This window comes from Barbus barbus (genome assembly GCF_936440315.1).
Source record: "Barbus barbus genome assembly, chromosome: 35".
NCBI classification, from domain to species: domain Eukaryota; kingdom Metazoa; phylum Chordata; class Actinopteri; order Cypriniformes; family Cyprinidae; genus Barbus; species Barbus barbus.
The window spans coordinates 6,648,986-6,667,045 of NC_136763.1; the positions used below are offsets into that span (position 1 = coordinate 6,648,986).

The following is an 18,060-nucleotide window of genomic DNA, read 5'->3' on the forward strand; positions in this document are numbered from 1 at the left end:
CAGATGGCTTATGTTACATCTAAAATTAACAAGTTAACAGACTGCACAAAAATATATTTTCTAAAATCTTAATTTTTTTCTCTTAAATTTTCCACAGACCCCTCCCAAGCACCCCTGACTTTATTTTGAAAACTGGCATAAAATATTGAATATCACTTCAATATGTGGAATATTCCCTATATATAATGCAAAACATTGTACACTTCTGTCTCTCTCAGTTGTATCAGCTTTGGCATGAACAAGCCTTGTAGATTATGTTTTTATGCAAAACACTGTGCAATCGTCGAATCAGATTTCCAAACAGGAACAGAAAAAAGTCAAACGGAAAAAGAAGACCGTTCTCGTGAGTGTGGATCATAATTTCTTATACAAACAGGAACAGACAAACCGCCTCAGTCTAGGAGGCTGCGACAGTGACGATGCACATCTCTATTCAGCTGCCAATCAACGGCTGATGAAGCTTCACAGAAACACAGCTTGCATAAGCTGTGTAGGCAAGAACTCCTGCCAGCAACACTGAATGTTATTGCTCCACCTAATACCATACAATCCCACTACGACACAATTATACAGTTCCACCACTAACCAAGAGTTCAGGTTTTCAATACTGAATTACAAGAAAACAATGTAGCAATGAATCTTTGAATCAGATTGAATCCTTTCTTTCTTAATTGTTATATGTTTATTGGTTCTGTGTGCAGTTGCAATATTGTGAGGATTCCTGCAGACACTCACACGCCGCCGGAGTCCATCAGAACAAAACAATCAAGCACAACCCAAATCAAATTGAAAAGTGCTGATAATCCCTCTTCACAAAGACTGGTTTAGAGCTGCTTTTGTTGACTTACATAGCGCAAATACAAGACATTTCAAAACATTTATTTTCACCTTTCGGCAGGGGGGAGTTTAGTTTCATCTCTTGAAGACTTATTAAACTTTTATTCACACATCAACATGTGGTGAGCTCTGATTTATGCAATAAAGGATCTGGCCTGTAGGGTGCAGGAATATGGGATTGTGTCGAGAGAGATTAATGACCACCAGCTGTCATTTAAGATTCGGAGAATTAAAGTCATGTCTCTGATAAACGAAACTAGAATTTATGAGAACCAAGAGTACAGTCCGACACTGTAGCTGGCCTGTAATGAGAACACTATGCCAAGGCTAGACACTTAATACAGTGGCTGTTCAAAATAATACACCATCATGCAACATTTAAAGGGATACTATTTTCTGATGCTTGGCAATAACTTATAACAAGATGTCTGCAAACAGACAAAGATGGTATTTTCTTTGATGCACAGAAAGTTTGTCTTGTTGTTCGTCAAGCTGTCCTTGACGTCTTGCTCTGGTCAAGAGGCAGGGAAAGATCTTGTGAAACATGGCAAAAAAATGTTCCAATGCAACTATTCTTAATGCTACTTGTTTTCTAGAGAAGTGTGTGCGTCTAACTTAGCTTTGGGAAGGCCCTTTTGTGAAATGAGCTCCATGACGCTTTAGAAGAAGTTTTAAGTGTGGAAAAACTTGACCGGGCTTCACAAAGCACCAACGTGAACTCAAACAGTCACCAGAATCCCAATTTTGAGCCAATGTCATCCAATTCGTGGTCTGGTAGTTTTATATAGTAGTTTGATAACACCATATTGAGCAACTATAGACCAATATCAAATCTTACCTTCATAGGTAAGATTATTGAAAAGGTAGTTTTTAATCAGCAGGGTGGATTATTGCAATGGTCTCCTCACCGGCCTTCCAAAGAAGACCATTAGACAGCTGCAGCTCATCCAGAACGCTGCTGCCAGGATTCTGACTAGAACCAGAAAATCTGAGCACATCACAACAGGTCCTTACACTGGCTTCCAGTTACATTTAGGATTGATTTTAAAGTACTTTTATTCGTTTATAAATCACTCAATGGCCTAGGCCCTAAATACATTGCAGATATGCTCATTGAATATAAACCTAACAGACCACTCAGATCATTAGGATCGAGTCAATTAGAAATACCAAGGGTTCACACAAAACAAGTGGAGTCCGCTTTTAGCTATTATGCCGCCCGCAGTTGGAACCAGCTTCCAGAAGAGATCAGATGTGCTAAAACATTAGCCACATTTAAATCCAAACTCAAAACTCATCTGTTTAGCTGTGCATTTGTTGAACGAGCACTGTGCTACGTCCGAACTGACTGCACTGTATTTTAAGTATAATCATTTTTATTTCTAACAATTCTAAATTAATTTTAAATCAATTTTTAAATAATTTTAAATGTTTTTTAAATTTCTGGTGTTATTGTTTTGATGAGTATTTTTATGATTATTTTACTTCATTTTATGAAAAGCACTTTGAATTACCATTGTGTATGAAATGTGCTATATAAATGAACTTGCCTTGCCTATATGTGACCCTGGACCACAGAACCAGTCATAAGGGTCAATTTTTAGAAATTGAGATTTATACATCATCTGAAAACTGAATAAGCAAGCTTTCCATTGATGTATGGTTTGTTATGAAAGGACAATATTTGGCCGAGATACAACTATTTGAAAATCTGTAATCAGAGGGTGCAAAATAATCAAAATATTTAGAAAATCTCCTTTAAAGTTGTCCAAATTAAGTTCTTAGCAATGCATATTACTAATCAAAAATTAAATTTTGATATATTTACAGTTAATTTACAAGATATCTTCATGGAACATGATCTTTACTTAATGTCTTAATGATTTTTGGCATAAAAGAAAAATCTATAATTTTGACCCATACAGTGTAATTTTGGCTATTGCTACAAATATACCCGTGATACTTATGACTGGTTTTGTGGTCCAGGGTCACATATGTCTTGTCACTCTACAATCTCTTCAACTCTAAATGTGTATATTAACTAAAATTATTGGGCAATCACATTCAAAATCGTCCTGTTATTGTCATTAATGCCTAGCATATAGGGCTGAGCGATTAATTGCATTTGCGATAATATCACGATGTGAAAACACGATTTTTCAACCGCAGAGGCTGCGATTACACTCTTGTCACGTGACACGCAAGAGTAAAGAGGTGTGTTCGACTTGAAGATCGATCGGTGTATGACATCAAAGTACGACGAGAGAAAGCGCCCGCTCTCTTATAGCTCTCATAGTATTTGATGACACAGTGATTGGTCTAGCTGCGCTGCTTCAAGTCGAACACATCTAAGCAGTCTTCAGAGGAAGCATCAAGTTAGCACGCTATGTTGTCAAGTCCGCAGTTTGCAGTCTTACATATCATGCAGAATTGACGCGCTACATGTAAATGATATCCTTTGTTGTATTTTCCTGTCAAAATAATGGAGTTCCTTTGGAATTCTTCAGCTTTTAAGAGCCGGGTTTTCCGGTAGTGGGCGGGACTAATGCGCAAACGGCAATCTCATTGGCTGGTACTCACCTATTATCCTCCCTGTTTTGATTTCAGCGAATCAGTTCGAGCGAACGCAGACAACCTGATTAATATTCATGAACCCAGCAGCTCAATAATCCTTAGTGCGTTTTATATTGTTCTTATTAGTAGTAGAATTCGTAGTAGTTTTATCTTATCAGTATTATTTGTAGTCCCCCCCCCCCTCTTTTTTTTTTATAGAAACACTAAATGACAAACACCACCAGACCTAAGTTCAGTCAACATGACAAATATGCATTCATACATGGTTATTCTAATTACTAAAGTTCTATCATCATTTAATGCTAAATTATCATAATATCATATAATGTTTGACTGACTGATGCTAAGTGAGATATTTAAAAAAAACTGCCATTTTCCAAACATAAGCTATATATATATATATATATATATATATGTATATCAGATAATTAATATTAGTCTGGTGAGTACACTAAAAAAAAATTACAAGCCAATGGAGATTCTATTGCCAAGCAGAGGGTTGATAATATTTAACGAACAAAGCAGTGCAAAACATTTAAAGAAGCCACACAGAAGCCGTTTTAATGTTTTTGACTCTCACGATCTCTCATGATCATTTATTTGAAATCTTTTTTTAACAATGCAAGTCTTTATTGAGCCCAAAATTTCTATGCAATCATTGTTTTTATTATGATCTAATTATAATTTCTATAGCCTGCAACTCTCTTCATGAAGGTTTTGCCATTTTTTTCAATATAGACATCTGTAGCGTCCGTTTTGAGGGTGGGGAAGGAGTGGCTGCCTCTGTAAAACCACACTTCTCTCCACCCACAGGCTATAAACCCTCTCACATAAACATCTGCTGAACCTAGCAAACACAACTAAATATTATGAAAACTAAGATTAGCACTCCCTCTGTCGTTCCACAATCTCTTTTCCCACCGACAAATGACATCATTCATTTCCTAATTCAAGGCCAAATCAACCGTGATCCCATGTGAGGGAACACTCCTCCTACCCCTGATTGAGTGTATCAAGCATGGGAAAATTCATGGAAGTCCTGACCCAGGCCAACTTTAATAGCAACTGGTTTCTCAACGGAGCGTTAACTGTTAGTGCCAGAGTTTCTGCTCTCTTTGACATATCGATCTGATCTTGCCCACTCTCAACACATTTTTATCTTTCTATTTCTTTTAAAGTTAAAGGCACTCTTGAGTATGTTTCAGTTTCTTTGGCTCTCATTTAGTGAAGCCTGATAGCATTTTGAACTATAGCAGAGTGGTTTTGGAGTCTATGTAAAACTTTGAATATTTGAACATGTGTTTTAATTTCCAAGTAAAATACTAATAATGCTGTAGTGCACCACCCTGTTCTGTCTGTAAATGCATGATTTATCATCTGACTGAGGGTGTGCATTATGAGTTATGATATTTGCTTTCCATGAATATTGACGGATGGCCATTGGTCGATATCTTTCTGACTAATAACAGAGAGAGAACTCACTATGCAGCGGAGTCATTGAGCTGGTATTCTCTGGCGCGGGTGAAGCAGCTCTGTACCCCTCCATCAGCCCACAGTCTGGTGATGACATTGGCCAGGTCGTCTGGCAGGAAGCCCTGTTCCTCTGCCGTCCCGGCCAGGGAAAACAACAGACGTGCATCATCCTATAAAACAAACGAATAAACAGATCCAATCAAAAATAGTGCACATTAACACACAGAATACAGAAACTAACATTTATATACATCATATGCAAAAGAATTAGGAGTCTGAGGCAGGTTCACAAAGTCTAACCAAATTCATAAACTGTGGATAATCTGCAATGTGAACATATTACCTCACAGAAGCTAGAATTTGACTCTTCACATTAATCACAACATTTTTACTTTTTTTTTTTTTTTTACCCTCTAGCCCATGTGAAGAACTGTTTACATGAATTTTCTACCATATAAGTATTTGACGATGCAAGTGCATTTAACCTCACCGAGTTATGCATAGCCGTGCTTTTTCTCATTTTTAGTTTAGTGCAATTAACTTCTGCTTTACAAAGCATTATTTTTGTTTTTAGAAGTGTAATGTTACAATGTTAGGATGTCATGTGATTTTAAGCCTTTTTTGCACATAATATATAACACAGCCTACATCAGCGGTCGGCAATAATATCTGGCCCGCGCCCGTAGCCAGATTATTTTGATAGTAGCTGGTTCTGAAATAGATCTGTCATGACAGCAATAGCTACTCATAATCAGAGTATGTGAGTGGAGCGCGAGTGGAGCGGTGTGATTTTGAATGGCGTGAGGAGCGTATTTTTTAAAAGTCGGAGTGTCGTGGTTTTCACTCGCTCCAAGAGCACTCCATCATCACGAGCGGGAGCGGCGAGATAATTAAATGCTCGGAGCGCGGAGGGGAAATTGTTGACGTTCCTCACATACTCTGATCAGACACCACCATATACAAATGTGGCTTTTTGTTATTGACCGTCTCAGGATTTTACAGAGTAACAGCTCACTACCAGTTACAAAATACACTGTAACAGTCAGTCACAGGCAATTCTGGTTGCACTTTTCATCAATTAATATCTTCAATTATCCTTCGACTATGTTCTAGCCCACCATCTAGTGGTGAATTATTTTTTGGCCCGATGCCAAACTTACTTGCCGACCCCTGGCCTATATAGTTACATATTTACTATATTTGTTTTCATAGCCTTTAATATGAACATTGTTTCATTGGACAATACTGGGCAGGATATAGATATTTTTTTTAAAATAAATATTTTAAAAAAATCCAAATAGGAAAAAAAAAAGCAAGATGCATATTATAAAACACTGAAATGTCAGCTCCTGTTAAACATACTGTTTAACCCCCTACACCTGTTAGTAGACCTGATATTGTTTATTGATTAAATATCGGTAAAAATAAATATCGGTCGTCCATTTGCATTATCTACACATCCATTATCTTGGAAGACAGACTGGTTGCAAGGTGGCATTCTGGGAGAAGAGACATTTTTACGGTTGTTGCTGTGTGTGCACGTGCATGTGTGTACTTTGTGGGGGTTACTTCATGTTACTCCAGAGATTTATTTGCCAGGCAGGTCAAAAGTGCAGTATACAAATGTGAGCTATGCATCTCCTGAGAGAAAAACAGAAGGAGAGAAGCAGCCTATGACTAGCTCTCACCTCCAGATTCTACCATCACATCTCAGATTCGAGTCTTGATCCATTTGTCTCCCACACGCTTCTCTCAGAGCTACAAAAATAACCGTCTACCTACATATCTGTCTCTCTCCTCCCAGAGTATATGTTGCAGGAATGGAGTCTCACACCAAAAACCCTCCCACCACGGAGCTGAACTAGGTCACAGGAAGTCAACCCTGGGGTGGAACACGGGAGCCATGAGCAGAAGTGATGGGCTGAGAGACGTGTGACACGACCGCCCCATGCTTCTAGGAGACATGAGGAATTCTTAAACTGTGTGCTCCTGTATACTGTAGACATCGTAAATGTGAAACGACACAGTGTTTCGCAATTTAGAAGTTGAATAGCTTTTAGATTCAAGGAATGCTTGAAACAAGAATACTAAAATGTTCTTTTACTATGCGGTGGAAGAAAGGCAACAGATATGAATGGAGAGAGGGCAGGATGGTTACAGGCCTTTTAAAAGATTTACGGCCTCAAGAGAAGAGAGAGAACAAAAGAGAGAGAAAATGAGGAGATGCAGCGATCAGTCCCATGGGATGCGGTTTTCCACGTGTTCCACTGCTCAAACTGTGACATATGCTTAACACATGAACTCGTTCATACTATTTTAAAGGTACACTGGCTAATGTTCCACTTCCTGCTTCCCGTCAGTACTGTACTGTGGCACAGTACTGTGCACTCAATGTTTTTGATGAAGTTAAGGAGTAACAGAATCAAATCAAATATAGGGATGGTCAAGTTGGTGATTTTTAAGCTCCACTTCTTATATATATATATATATATATATATATATATATATATATATATATATATATATATATATATATATATATATATATATATATATATATATATATATATAAGTATTATTACTCTTATAAAAATTACTATTAAATAAAATATTAAACAAAACAAGAAATATTACTATTGTAATATTTCATCATAAAAATATCACAACAATAATAATAATAAAATTAAATAAAAAATATAAATATTGCACTCTAAAATTAACTACTAAAAATATATAATATAATTTATAACAATATATAATTTTAACAGTGAAATTATAATACTAACATTTACTTAATTTCTTCAGTTTCAAGCATTAAACGATCAAGCTTTTATTTTGGTGGAGATAAGAAAATTTGATGTCAAAATTGATCTGTGTGAGTGTGTGATAATCTGAGATAATATTGTAATTGTTGTTTTAAAGATGTGCAATTTGACAATATCGAGTATTTTGCAAAAACCAAACAAAACACCTACGGACTGCATTAGCCTATGTGGTGATGAAGGGGGTTAAACTGTGCACGTGTGCATTTAGAGTGTTCTTTCACTGCATGATTCAGCCTATTAAAATGCATTAAAAATTATCACTAAATTCAAGATATGGGGGCAGAAAATGTATATATTTACGTTTCATATAGTTAAAATCACATGAAGAGAATCACCGTTTTTTTCTTCAAAAATAAGCATGATTACAAATGTGATATTGCTTTTATACAACAGTTCAATAAACAATAAGTTAATATTAAGAGACTTACGTTTTAGACACCATATTGCCTGTTTTTACTCCATTTCGCCAACAAAAAATTATTCCAAACAGCCACAGCACTGTTTTGCGTCTCTGAGCAACAAGATGGTGCTTCGTCCCTGAATGAATCAACCGTTAAATGATTCGGTTCAGTTGCAATGACTCACTTATTACCAGTGACTTTCTGCCTACTGGCAGTTTTAATTTCACATTTAATTTCACTATTTTCATTTTTTAAATAATTTTCAATATAAGTATTCAATGATTTATGTTTAAAATATTATGCATTTGTAACTGGTTAAAGCACTCCATGTATCTCTGAGCTGCATTAAATAGTGTGTAAATACATCTAAATGTCACTTCAGATGCAACTTCTGCAAAGATTAATGTCCACGGTAGTCAGAAATCAACACAATAACACACTGCAAAATATCCTCTAATTATCATTATCGAAAAAAATAAAAATAAAAATATAGGGATATTTTTTCTCAATACCGCACACCCCTAATCTGTGTATTAAGTTTTGCAGTATAAATGTATTCTTTTTATTTTCGCATAAAGTTAAACAGCTTTTGCTATGGTATCAAAATTAGTACAGAGAAAAGTGAAATTTTATTGGTAATGGAACAGACTACTGAAGTTATGGTATTGTGACAACACAAATGTTTTCCAATTAATTTATACAAGCAGTATTAAAGTCAGGGCTCCAGACAAATCTAGTAAGGAGCCATTGGCTCCTATAAGAAAAAAACTTGCCACAGAATAAACGGTGTTTTATTTTTTATTTTTTTTTTATTATTTTTAAACATTTCAATCATACTGTCATGCGTTTATGTCTCATCTTTTCTTGGCTTTATCAGCATTTTAATCCATCTTGTAGATGTCCTGGGAAATGAGGTTTACTTAAAGTGGGAACTAAACATCTTTTCCAACTTGAAATATACAGTCACATTGTTCATTACACAGAATCTGTACCAATATCATGGACCATAAGCATCACTTGGACACAGAGTGGCTTGGGCTCCTCGTCAATGCATTGTGTTATTGTTGTCACACGTCTTTCACATATTTAGTCTGTCTTTCTTCGTTAGTAAAATGAAGTTTTATAGTTTTATAGGAGGAGTTGAATCATGTTAAGTAAAAATATGAATTATTAAAGGTTAAGTAAAAATAGTAATATGCAATAGTGCATAAATATAGCAATATGGCTCCTCTTTATAGTTCTTTTTCTAGCTGACTGATCAGCTTATGGACACCGAATAGTTATTCTGAGGTAAATGTATTATTACGCTGCAATGTTTACAAGCTTTACACGTTTTCAGCAGTTTGAAACACTGAATGAGCTATTACATGATACATTTCAGTGCTGTAGGCTCTAATAAAATTACCTACCTGAATTTTAATTCATGTTCATTATATACTATCGTAGTAAAAAGAAAGATAAAATGGGTTCACTTGCCGTTTGAACTGAGGTGCTAAAGCGATTGCGCCTGCGCCATTAAAGAGCGCCAAAACCATATTTATCGTTTGAATTCCGTTATGAATTTGGCATAATTTTAATACTGATACTTTCTTTATTAAAAAGTAACAAAGCACAAAGCTTTTTGCAATTACTGGATGGCAAGTGCGCTTCAAATAATATGAAGTTCACGCATTAACAGAACAGCATTTAGACTAAGATCTTGATAACAAGAAGCCATATTAGTAATGATTATAAACGAGAATTGTTAACGGTATTGCAAATATTAACACAGATGACAGCTTTACCTGTTGTAGTTTATTCAAGTTGTGCATGAAATAGACGCTGCTTTTGTGCACGTCTCCTTCATATCGATCTCTCTCACGCTACAAAACTGATCAGCGTTTAGCAGGTGTGCGTCAGCGCTGCTGTGCGGCAGAGATGAGGACTGTTTTAAACCCTTTATTCCACTAAAACTTTGTTGCACAGTCTCAATTTAATACGAGAACATAACAAAAGATTTGATCGCAAAACAATCAGGAAAAAAGGCATTACATGCAAATTTTTAAGTCATAACATGTAAATATATATAGTCGCCAGTGGCAACCTCAGCAAAAACTTCACTTGCAAATTAATATTTTTGGTCTCAAATGCTACCGTTTTCGTTGTAGTCTGGAGCCCTGTAAAGTTGATATTTCACATCATTAGTTTGATAAAAGCATGTGTTGCTCTGAATATGTACACATTAAAAGACATTTATTTTTTCCAATCCTGCCCTTGACCTAAAACGAGTCTGACACCCTTAATAAATAACTCAGAAATTCTTCTGATTGGTGTCTTGTGAACATTACCATGAACTAGCTTACAGTAATTACGCAGGGCTTTCGTAAAACAGACTAGTTACTGAGATGACCCACTGAGTTTTGTACATCCTTCATCAAAAACACCTCATAAACAAGAAAGAGAGAGAGAAACACTTGAGGAATTTCCCCAACAGATCTCGCTCTCACTAATTAAACATGATGGAGAGATGTTGTTAGCCTCTCTAACAGCACTTTACAGCTCTATTCCCAGAGCAGAGACACAATCATCCATCTCTCCCTTCACCCGTCTAATTAAAACATACACTGCTGCTGCACGGTAAAATAAAGGGCCTGTGTTGGTTTAAAGGAGCTATATTCTTCACTTCATTCTCTGCACTATGAGTGCTGCTTTTTTTAAGACACTGTGACAAGTTAAAAGAAGTTTGACTTTTAATAACACGTCTCAAGACTCCTGCGTCCTACTTCCTTCCATTCAGTCAGTGTTAACCCTGTACATTCACTGTAAATCTGGTCAAATATCATGGATTCGACTATATAGTGAGGATAAATCTGAGCTGATAGAGATCAGAGCTTCTGCAGAGCCTCAGATGTGCTGAACATACTGCTGTCTTCAGGCTGTTCTCTTGAGATCCTAGCTAGAAAGCTAACACTCTGACTTTCTCATTTTCTTTTTCCCTTCTTTTACACTTAATCTTTATATCTCTAGCAGGTTTTGAGGATTTGTGCATAGACCGCAGAATAAAGATTGTTACTGTTATTATGTGTGCTCTGAAGTCTCTTGCAGGACTCGAGTAGAAATATAAATTAAATTGATCAAAAGTGATTAAGACAAAATGTTATAAATAATTATATTTCCACAAAAGAAGAAATAAGAAATGTTTCTTGAGCAGCAAGAACAGAGTTTAAGCTGATAATCAGACTTTGTGACAAGGGAGGGATCATCTGAGCTGGTGGGTGTTTGAGATGATCTGAGGTGTGTGTGTGTTGCTGTACTGAGGATGTGTGTGATTTATTTGCGGAGGGAATGCCGTGTGTACTCACCGCTCTGCCACTGTCCTCATATTCGATCTTGAGGTTGCTTATGGCTTTAATAATGGCCATGATGGACTGGATGGTGTTACTGTACACCACAGCTCGATACTGCTTGCACTCTTCCTCCGTGTAGCCGTCCTCATGAATAATCCTGCATAACGTACATACAGACGATCAATCATCAGTGTTGTATAGGATATTTAGCCCTCATTAAAATTTCAGTTGTATTGTTTTAAGTGTGTGTGTGTGCGTGTGTGTATATTCACACACATACCTATGCATGCATACACACACGTATATTATGATGCGGCAAACAGGAAGTAGTTATATTAAATCAGAATATATGAATGTAAATAGTGAATAAGTAAATCTGATTACATCTATAAATCAGAATATTATATATTAAATTAAATATCAAAAGTGGCAGTAAAAACTTACAATGCTAAAATTATTTCATATAAATTCCGTTTTTAAACTTTCTATTAATCAAAAATTTTAAAATACATTAAAATAGACAAGTTATTTTACATTGTAATAATGTCACAGTTTTGATTTTACTGTGTTTTGATTTTATTTGTTTATTTTAGTGTTGTCACGATACTGGAATTTCTAACTTCGATACGATACCTTGAAAAATATCGATACTCGATACCATTTTCGATACCACGGAGAAAAAAACTGCCACAATATTAAGGGGGTAATTTTTTTAATTTAAAGATAAATGTAACAAGTCGAGAACATGCGGTATATTTTACATGAAGGTACTGCATTTGTTGATTTATTTATTGATCTTTTATTAATCTTAGTTAAATGTTAATTGAAACTAACGTTTACTAATACATGTACTAATTAAAATCCAAAGTTCTATTTGTTGATATTCTCATTTGCTTCATAACCAAAATATTTCCAGATATAGGGCCCTATGAAATCAGTTTTATTTTTCCCCAAATTCCGTTTTATTTTTTTCTACATTCAGTTTTTCCCATTTAAATTTTTCTGGATTCCGTTTTTTTCCGTTTTAATTTTTCTGGACTCTTTTTTTTTAATGGTCAAATTAAATGCTATTAATCTAAAAGCATGTCTAATTCATTAAAATCATGAAAATTATACAATTTAACATTTAATTTATTAAAAGTGTAACAAAAATGACACGTTTAGGGCCGTATGAAATGTTTGAACCTTATGTTTTATTGTTACCAAATTCTGTTTTAGCATGTCTATTAGGCTATTTGAATGCATACAATTTTTTTTATTTATTCTTACAGTAGCCTTATGAAATGTGTTTTCCCCCTCAGAAATTCTGTGTTGTGTATTTAAATTGTACTGGATATCAGATGAAGGCATAAAACAATTTTAATTCATTTATATTTGAATTAATGAAAATTAAACATTTACATTTTTGGCAAATGAAGGGGATTTACTATTAAAATTAAAATATTTTGTGATTATTTCTTTAAAAAAATTAACAGTAGTAGTAAGTAGTAGTATTATGTACATTCTACTAAATAATAGTAATATAGCCTATTTCTGGCACACGGTCTTTAATAGTTAAACCGAACTTTTATTTTGACAGGTTGCCGTGAATACTTCTAACGTTCTGTGTGTGTGTGTATGATATGACGCTAGTTTTACTCAAATTAAATGGTAAAATGCTCGTAAAGTGCCTTTCAGATCAGTTCTGGAGATATTGTTGATGTATTTATGTCCTCATTGAGACGGCAGACGCGGAAATCACCGCGAGCGCCACATTAGTAAACACAACCGCACGTGCAGCACATTCACTCAGAGACGCGCAGAACATGCAGGATTCATATTTAAATCCACTTTTGCAGCTTAATATTTACAGATACTAGTCCATATCGCGATTTGATTTAAGTGTAATGACCTACTTTTGATTAATTCATCCAAACTTTGACAAATTCCGTGACATTCCGCGTTCAACTGTAAATTCCGTTTTTATGACTGGATTCCGTGCGCGTTCTCTGCATCGCGGAGATCATAGATCCTTACAGATAGCGCTCCTGTTGTGTTCTTTAACAACCAGAGCAGTCATCTTTCTATTCACTTCACTTTTGCTATTTAACCAGAGCGAAGGAGACGAGTGCGGCCACGTGTGGTGCTTGTCCACGCGCCTTTGGAGAGAAGTGAAAGTGACAGCTCGGCTAGTATCGGTGTATCGATACTTCGGGAAATTAATATTGGTACCGTTCAGATATTTCAGTATCGATATTTATCGAAATATCGATATTTTTGACAACACTAGTTTATTTATTTGTTCAATCAAATAAATGCAACCTTGGTGTGCACAAAACACTTCTTTCAGAATCATTAAAAATATTACCAACCCTAAACTCAATATTAAATGTAAATATAAAGCTAAACAAATATTTGTTAGATTCACCAGAAAAAGCAAATATGAATAAATAAATAAATAAAACAGAACAAATAAATGATGGCACAAAAGACAAAGATATAAGAACATTAGGTTTTAACCCGAAGCCTGGCTTTAGTATCCAGATGTAATATAAAATGTATTAATGTGAACAGGCTTTTGCAGTGGATGGAACTTAGCCACTGAATTGATTTTAAGTGCTGGTGGGAATTTTCCTGTGGATCTTGTCAGACTGAATCTATGGAGATTTTTTTTTTTTTTTAAATAGTCAGCTCAGTAGTTCAGAGGAAAATCTCTGAGGAGAGAACCAGAAAGCCAGTTCACCGTCTGTCACTCAGATGGCATTTAAAACAGCTTTAAAAGGAAAATAGAAACACTCTTCTCCGATTATAATAATGTAATTCAATTATTAAAGAATGAATGCCGCGATTATACCCCAGGTCAGAGTGTGTGTCAGGACGCATTCAGTGATGAGATGGAGTACAAAACATTTTCCATCAGAGTGATTAGATTGTAAAACAGCTTTGGGAAACCGAGGTGTAAAAAGAGCAGCAGAGGTCAAAGTCAGATAAACAGTATTAACTGCTGCCAGGGGCCCCACTACATACACACGCACATCAACAGCTGTTTATGTGAACAAGGGAGACACATAGGCTACATACCCAGACAGGACTTTTAGCCATCAGCGTTACATTTGTAACATTTGTGGCAAAAAATGCTGTTTAGGTAGGCAACGCGCTCTGTCTTGAGACGACTTCTATGTGAAAGGCCCCAAAAAATACTATACACAAGTATGCTTGCAACGCATACACAATTTCACATTTTATTAAGTTGTGAAACGTCAGAATACAACTGATAATGCAATGCAAATATACGTTGCATTCTCAGAGCTGCCACAGTGGGTGCTATTGCACAAATTAATGTGAACTACTTTTATGCTCGTGTTGTGGCGAGCCTGATCTCATGATGGAAACATACCTGCGGGAACTTTTTTGCAAGATGCGAAATATGTTGTGCCATGTAGGTTTCGTGACATATTCGATGGGAAATGTCCACTGAGTGGTGCTAAAAGAGTGCTTGGTGTTGAACAGATGAACGCACATATGGTACATATGGTTTTATGTGATGTTGGTTTTGTATGTGTCACCGCAGTTCTGACTTGAAATGTTCGTTGAGTGGCGCTATAACTCTAATGCTCCGTAACGTTTAAAAATAATGTACCATCTGCACTACACCTAAACCTACCGATAGTATGAACAAAAGCGAATGTGACGTAAAAACGCAAATTGCTAGCATGCCATTTTAGCTCGTTTTTCGATCTCTCATCTTTGAGCTCTTTCATCGTGAGCCATGTTTTTCACAGGATTCGTACCCAAGGATTCCGCATGCAAGTCCAATTCCATGCCGGCTGATCTACCAAGCAAGCTTGTTACATCCAGAAAGCGAAAAATATTGAGCTGTAATCATAACGGTGTAGGAAAATGATTACAAGTGCTGGTTGTTTTACCTCCTCTAGTGTTCATTTCTGTTGGAAACTGCAGTGATATGTACTTATTGGTACGTATTTAACATCTTCTCCAATCATTTTGGCTGCTTAAACCTAGTCTCTTTCTTACAAACTGATCTCAAGCTTGAATTCAGATCTGCCTTCATTCAACCAACGACTGAAGGATTGAACTAAGACTGGAAGAAAAGATTTGAATCTACTTCTGTTACATTGCAACTTTTAAACTTGTCTAGCTACCTGAATAGCTGTTCAAATTGACGATCTAGCCTTTGAAATGACTCACTGAATCTGACTCACTGAAATTAATGATTCTAAACACTCATTTAGACTTGGAACTATGGGGTTTGTGTTTGAGTATGTGCACTTTGAGTTTATTAACTAGTGCAGGGGCAAAAACTCCTAATGTTCCATATGAATGAATGTGTACGTTAGTGAGAAAGAATTTTCTTAAATTTTTTTCACTTTAGAGTTGCAGCAGTGCCCTCTCATATCATCCAAACCAGCGTCAACAGCTGGCATTTAGAGATGTGTCTGAAAGAGAGTAAGAGATTTTGGGAAGAGAAAACATTGTTCACTCACTTCATCTGTTTAACGATGGTGCTCTTCCCCGATTCTCCAGCACCTGTGACAGAAACACAAAGAAAACAAGGTTATAAAAACAACACTCATGTTCATCTGCAATTATGAACGTGATATTGATATAGCTTGTCAGTGATCTACGGCTCGGTGTATTAAATCAGATCAGAATCTGAAAGCAGGTGATGGAGATTTACCGCTAATCACGGAACCGGCTTTACTGACGAGATACGCATGATCATCGTGTTCGATATATCGCACAGCCCTACTTCAGACAGGAAAGCAAGCTCACGGTCACTGTTTTTTTCTCCGTCTAGTCAGTCTTAGTGCTAATGCCCACCCTGTATTGCGAATGTGTGTGTGCACGTGTGGCCTATACTTCCAGTAACTCAAGTCTTGCTGACTTCCATTCTCTCCCAGACCTGGTGTTTATCAAGTTTGGCCTTTAATGGTGATGTCTGAGTGCTTCACAAACAGGAAACGGGGCCTTATCAGGGTAATTTCCACAGGCCTGCAGGGGCACGCTACTCATTTGACATCTAACTCCCTCATTTGAACATTATATAAACACAAAACATAACGGCCATACGCTAGAATCAACAAATATCTATGCGTCACAATGGCGTATCTGATACAGACTGGCACATGTTTGTGCTCTGGGGAGCGTGTTCGTGTCACATGACGTGCAGCTCTGAGATGTAGCGCTGCCCCCTGGCCGTCAGTCTGCGGCCCTCTTACACAACTCTAAACACACGGATTACGCTGCAAACAGAGCGGAAAACTGCCCTCAAACTCCAATGAAATAGTATCTGAAGATGCACAAAAAGAGGAAAGCCTTAAAAAAAAAAAAGAAACAAAGAAAAGTCAAAAGATGGCCTACTGATTTCAAAATCACAGTTTTAGCACACCTGTCAACATGCCACACGCTCACACCCACTTACTCTACGTGAAGAGACGACTTCACACTTGAGCAGCTGCTGTCAACACCTCAAACATGCAAAATCAGTTCTCCCACATCTTACAGAGACGGCAGCCGTTCAGACTTCAGTCACGCATCAGTTTGCAGCTTTCATTTGAGAGATTTTTGCTGCTACTGCACGCTTAGAAAGTTGGTGTAAAGGGCTTTTCACACCAAGGATTGTAACTATAATAGGCCCCTATGAAACCAGTTTGTTTAATTTTTTTCTTCTTCAAATTCTTGTCTTATTTTCAGTTGTCATTTTTCTGGATTCAGATTAGTGACGTCAAATGATTAATTGCGATTAATCGCATCTAAAATAAAGCTTGTTTACATAATATAAGTGTGTATACTGTGTATATTTATTATGTAAATGTAAATACAAACACACGCATGTATATATTTAAGAAAAAGTTTTATAAATTAAATATATGTAATATAAAACAAAAGAATATGAATATATAAATTATTATTTAGTCATTTAGCAGACATTTAGACATTCAGACATAAACATTTAGCATGCTTATAAATGTATAAACATGTAAATATCTTCAAAATATATACCGTGTGTGTGTGTATTTATATATACAAATATACACAGTACACAATGTAAACAAAAACTTTTATTTTGGATGCGATTAATTGTGATTAATCGTTTGACAGCACTAATTCAGATTAAATGGTTTAATTATTTTTAATAATCAAAACCAATGTCTAATCACCTGAATTCATTCAACTTTAACAATGTGATGATTTATGATAATGATTATTGTAAATGTAATGATTTAATAATAATATTATCATCAAAAACAGTTCTCAAATGCAATAAAGCAATACATTTTTTTTTCAAATTTTAACACTTAAATTCAAATCAAATGGAGACTTTAAAATGTATTTTTATTTTTTGGCAAAGAATAAGATTGCTGCACAACAGAGGTTTTCTGTTAAAATTAAAATTTGGAAGACAAATTGTATGGTAGGCCTGTTCCTTAAAAATAAGGTTGTAACAATTTTATTATTATTATTATTATCACTGCTACATGATCTGACTTTAAAGGGATAGTTCACCCAAAAATGAAAATTCTGTCATTAATTACTCACCCTCATGTCGTTCCAAACCTGTAAGACCTTTGTTCATCTTCAGAAAACAAATTAAGATATTTTTGATGAAATCCGAGAGCTTTC

General features: G+C 35.8%; 1 protein-coding gene across 2 annotated transcripts in view; it reads right to left on the bottom strand.

The window, feature by feature from the left end:
* The window catches only part of gnai2a (guanine nucleotide binding protein (G protein), alpha inhibiting activity polypeptide 2a), a 73,635-nt gene that overhangs the window by 8,752 nt on the left and 46,823 nt on the right, over window positions 1–18,060 (bottom strand). For both annotated transcript variants that reach the window (XM_079393597.1, XM_079393598.1), the window contains exons 2-4: window positions 15,921–15,963; window positions 11,452–11,593; window positions 4,894–5,054 (exon numbers count right to left, since the gene is read on the bottom strand). In XM_079393597.1, the coding sequence (XP_079249723.1) occupies window positions 4,894–5,054; window positions 11,452–11,593; window positions 15,921–15,963 (346 nt within the window). The remainder of the gene's footprint in view (window positions 1–4,893; window positions 5,055–11,451; window positions 11,594–15,920; window positions 15,964–18,060) is intronic.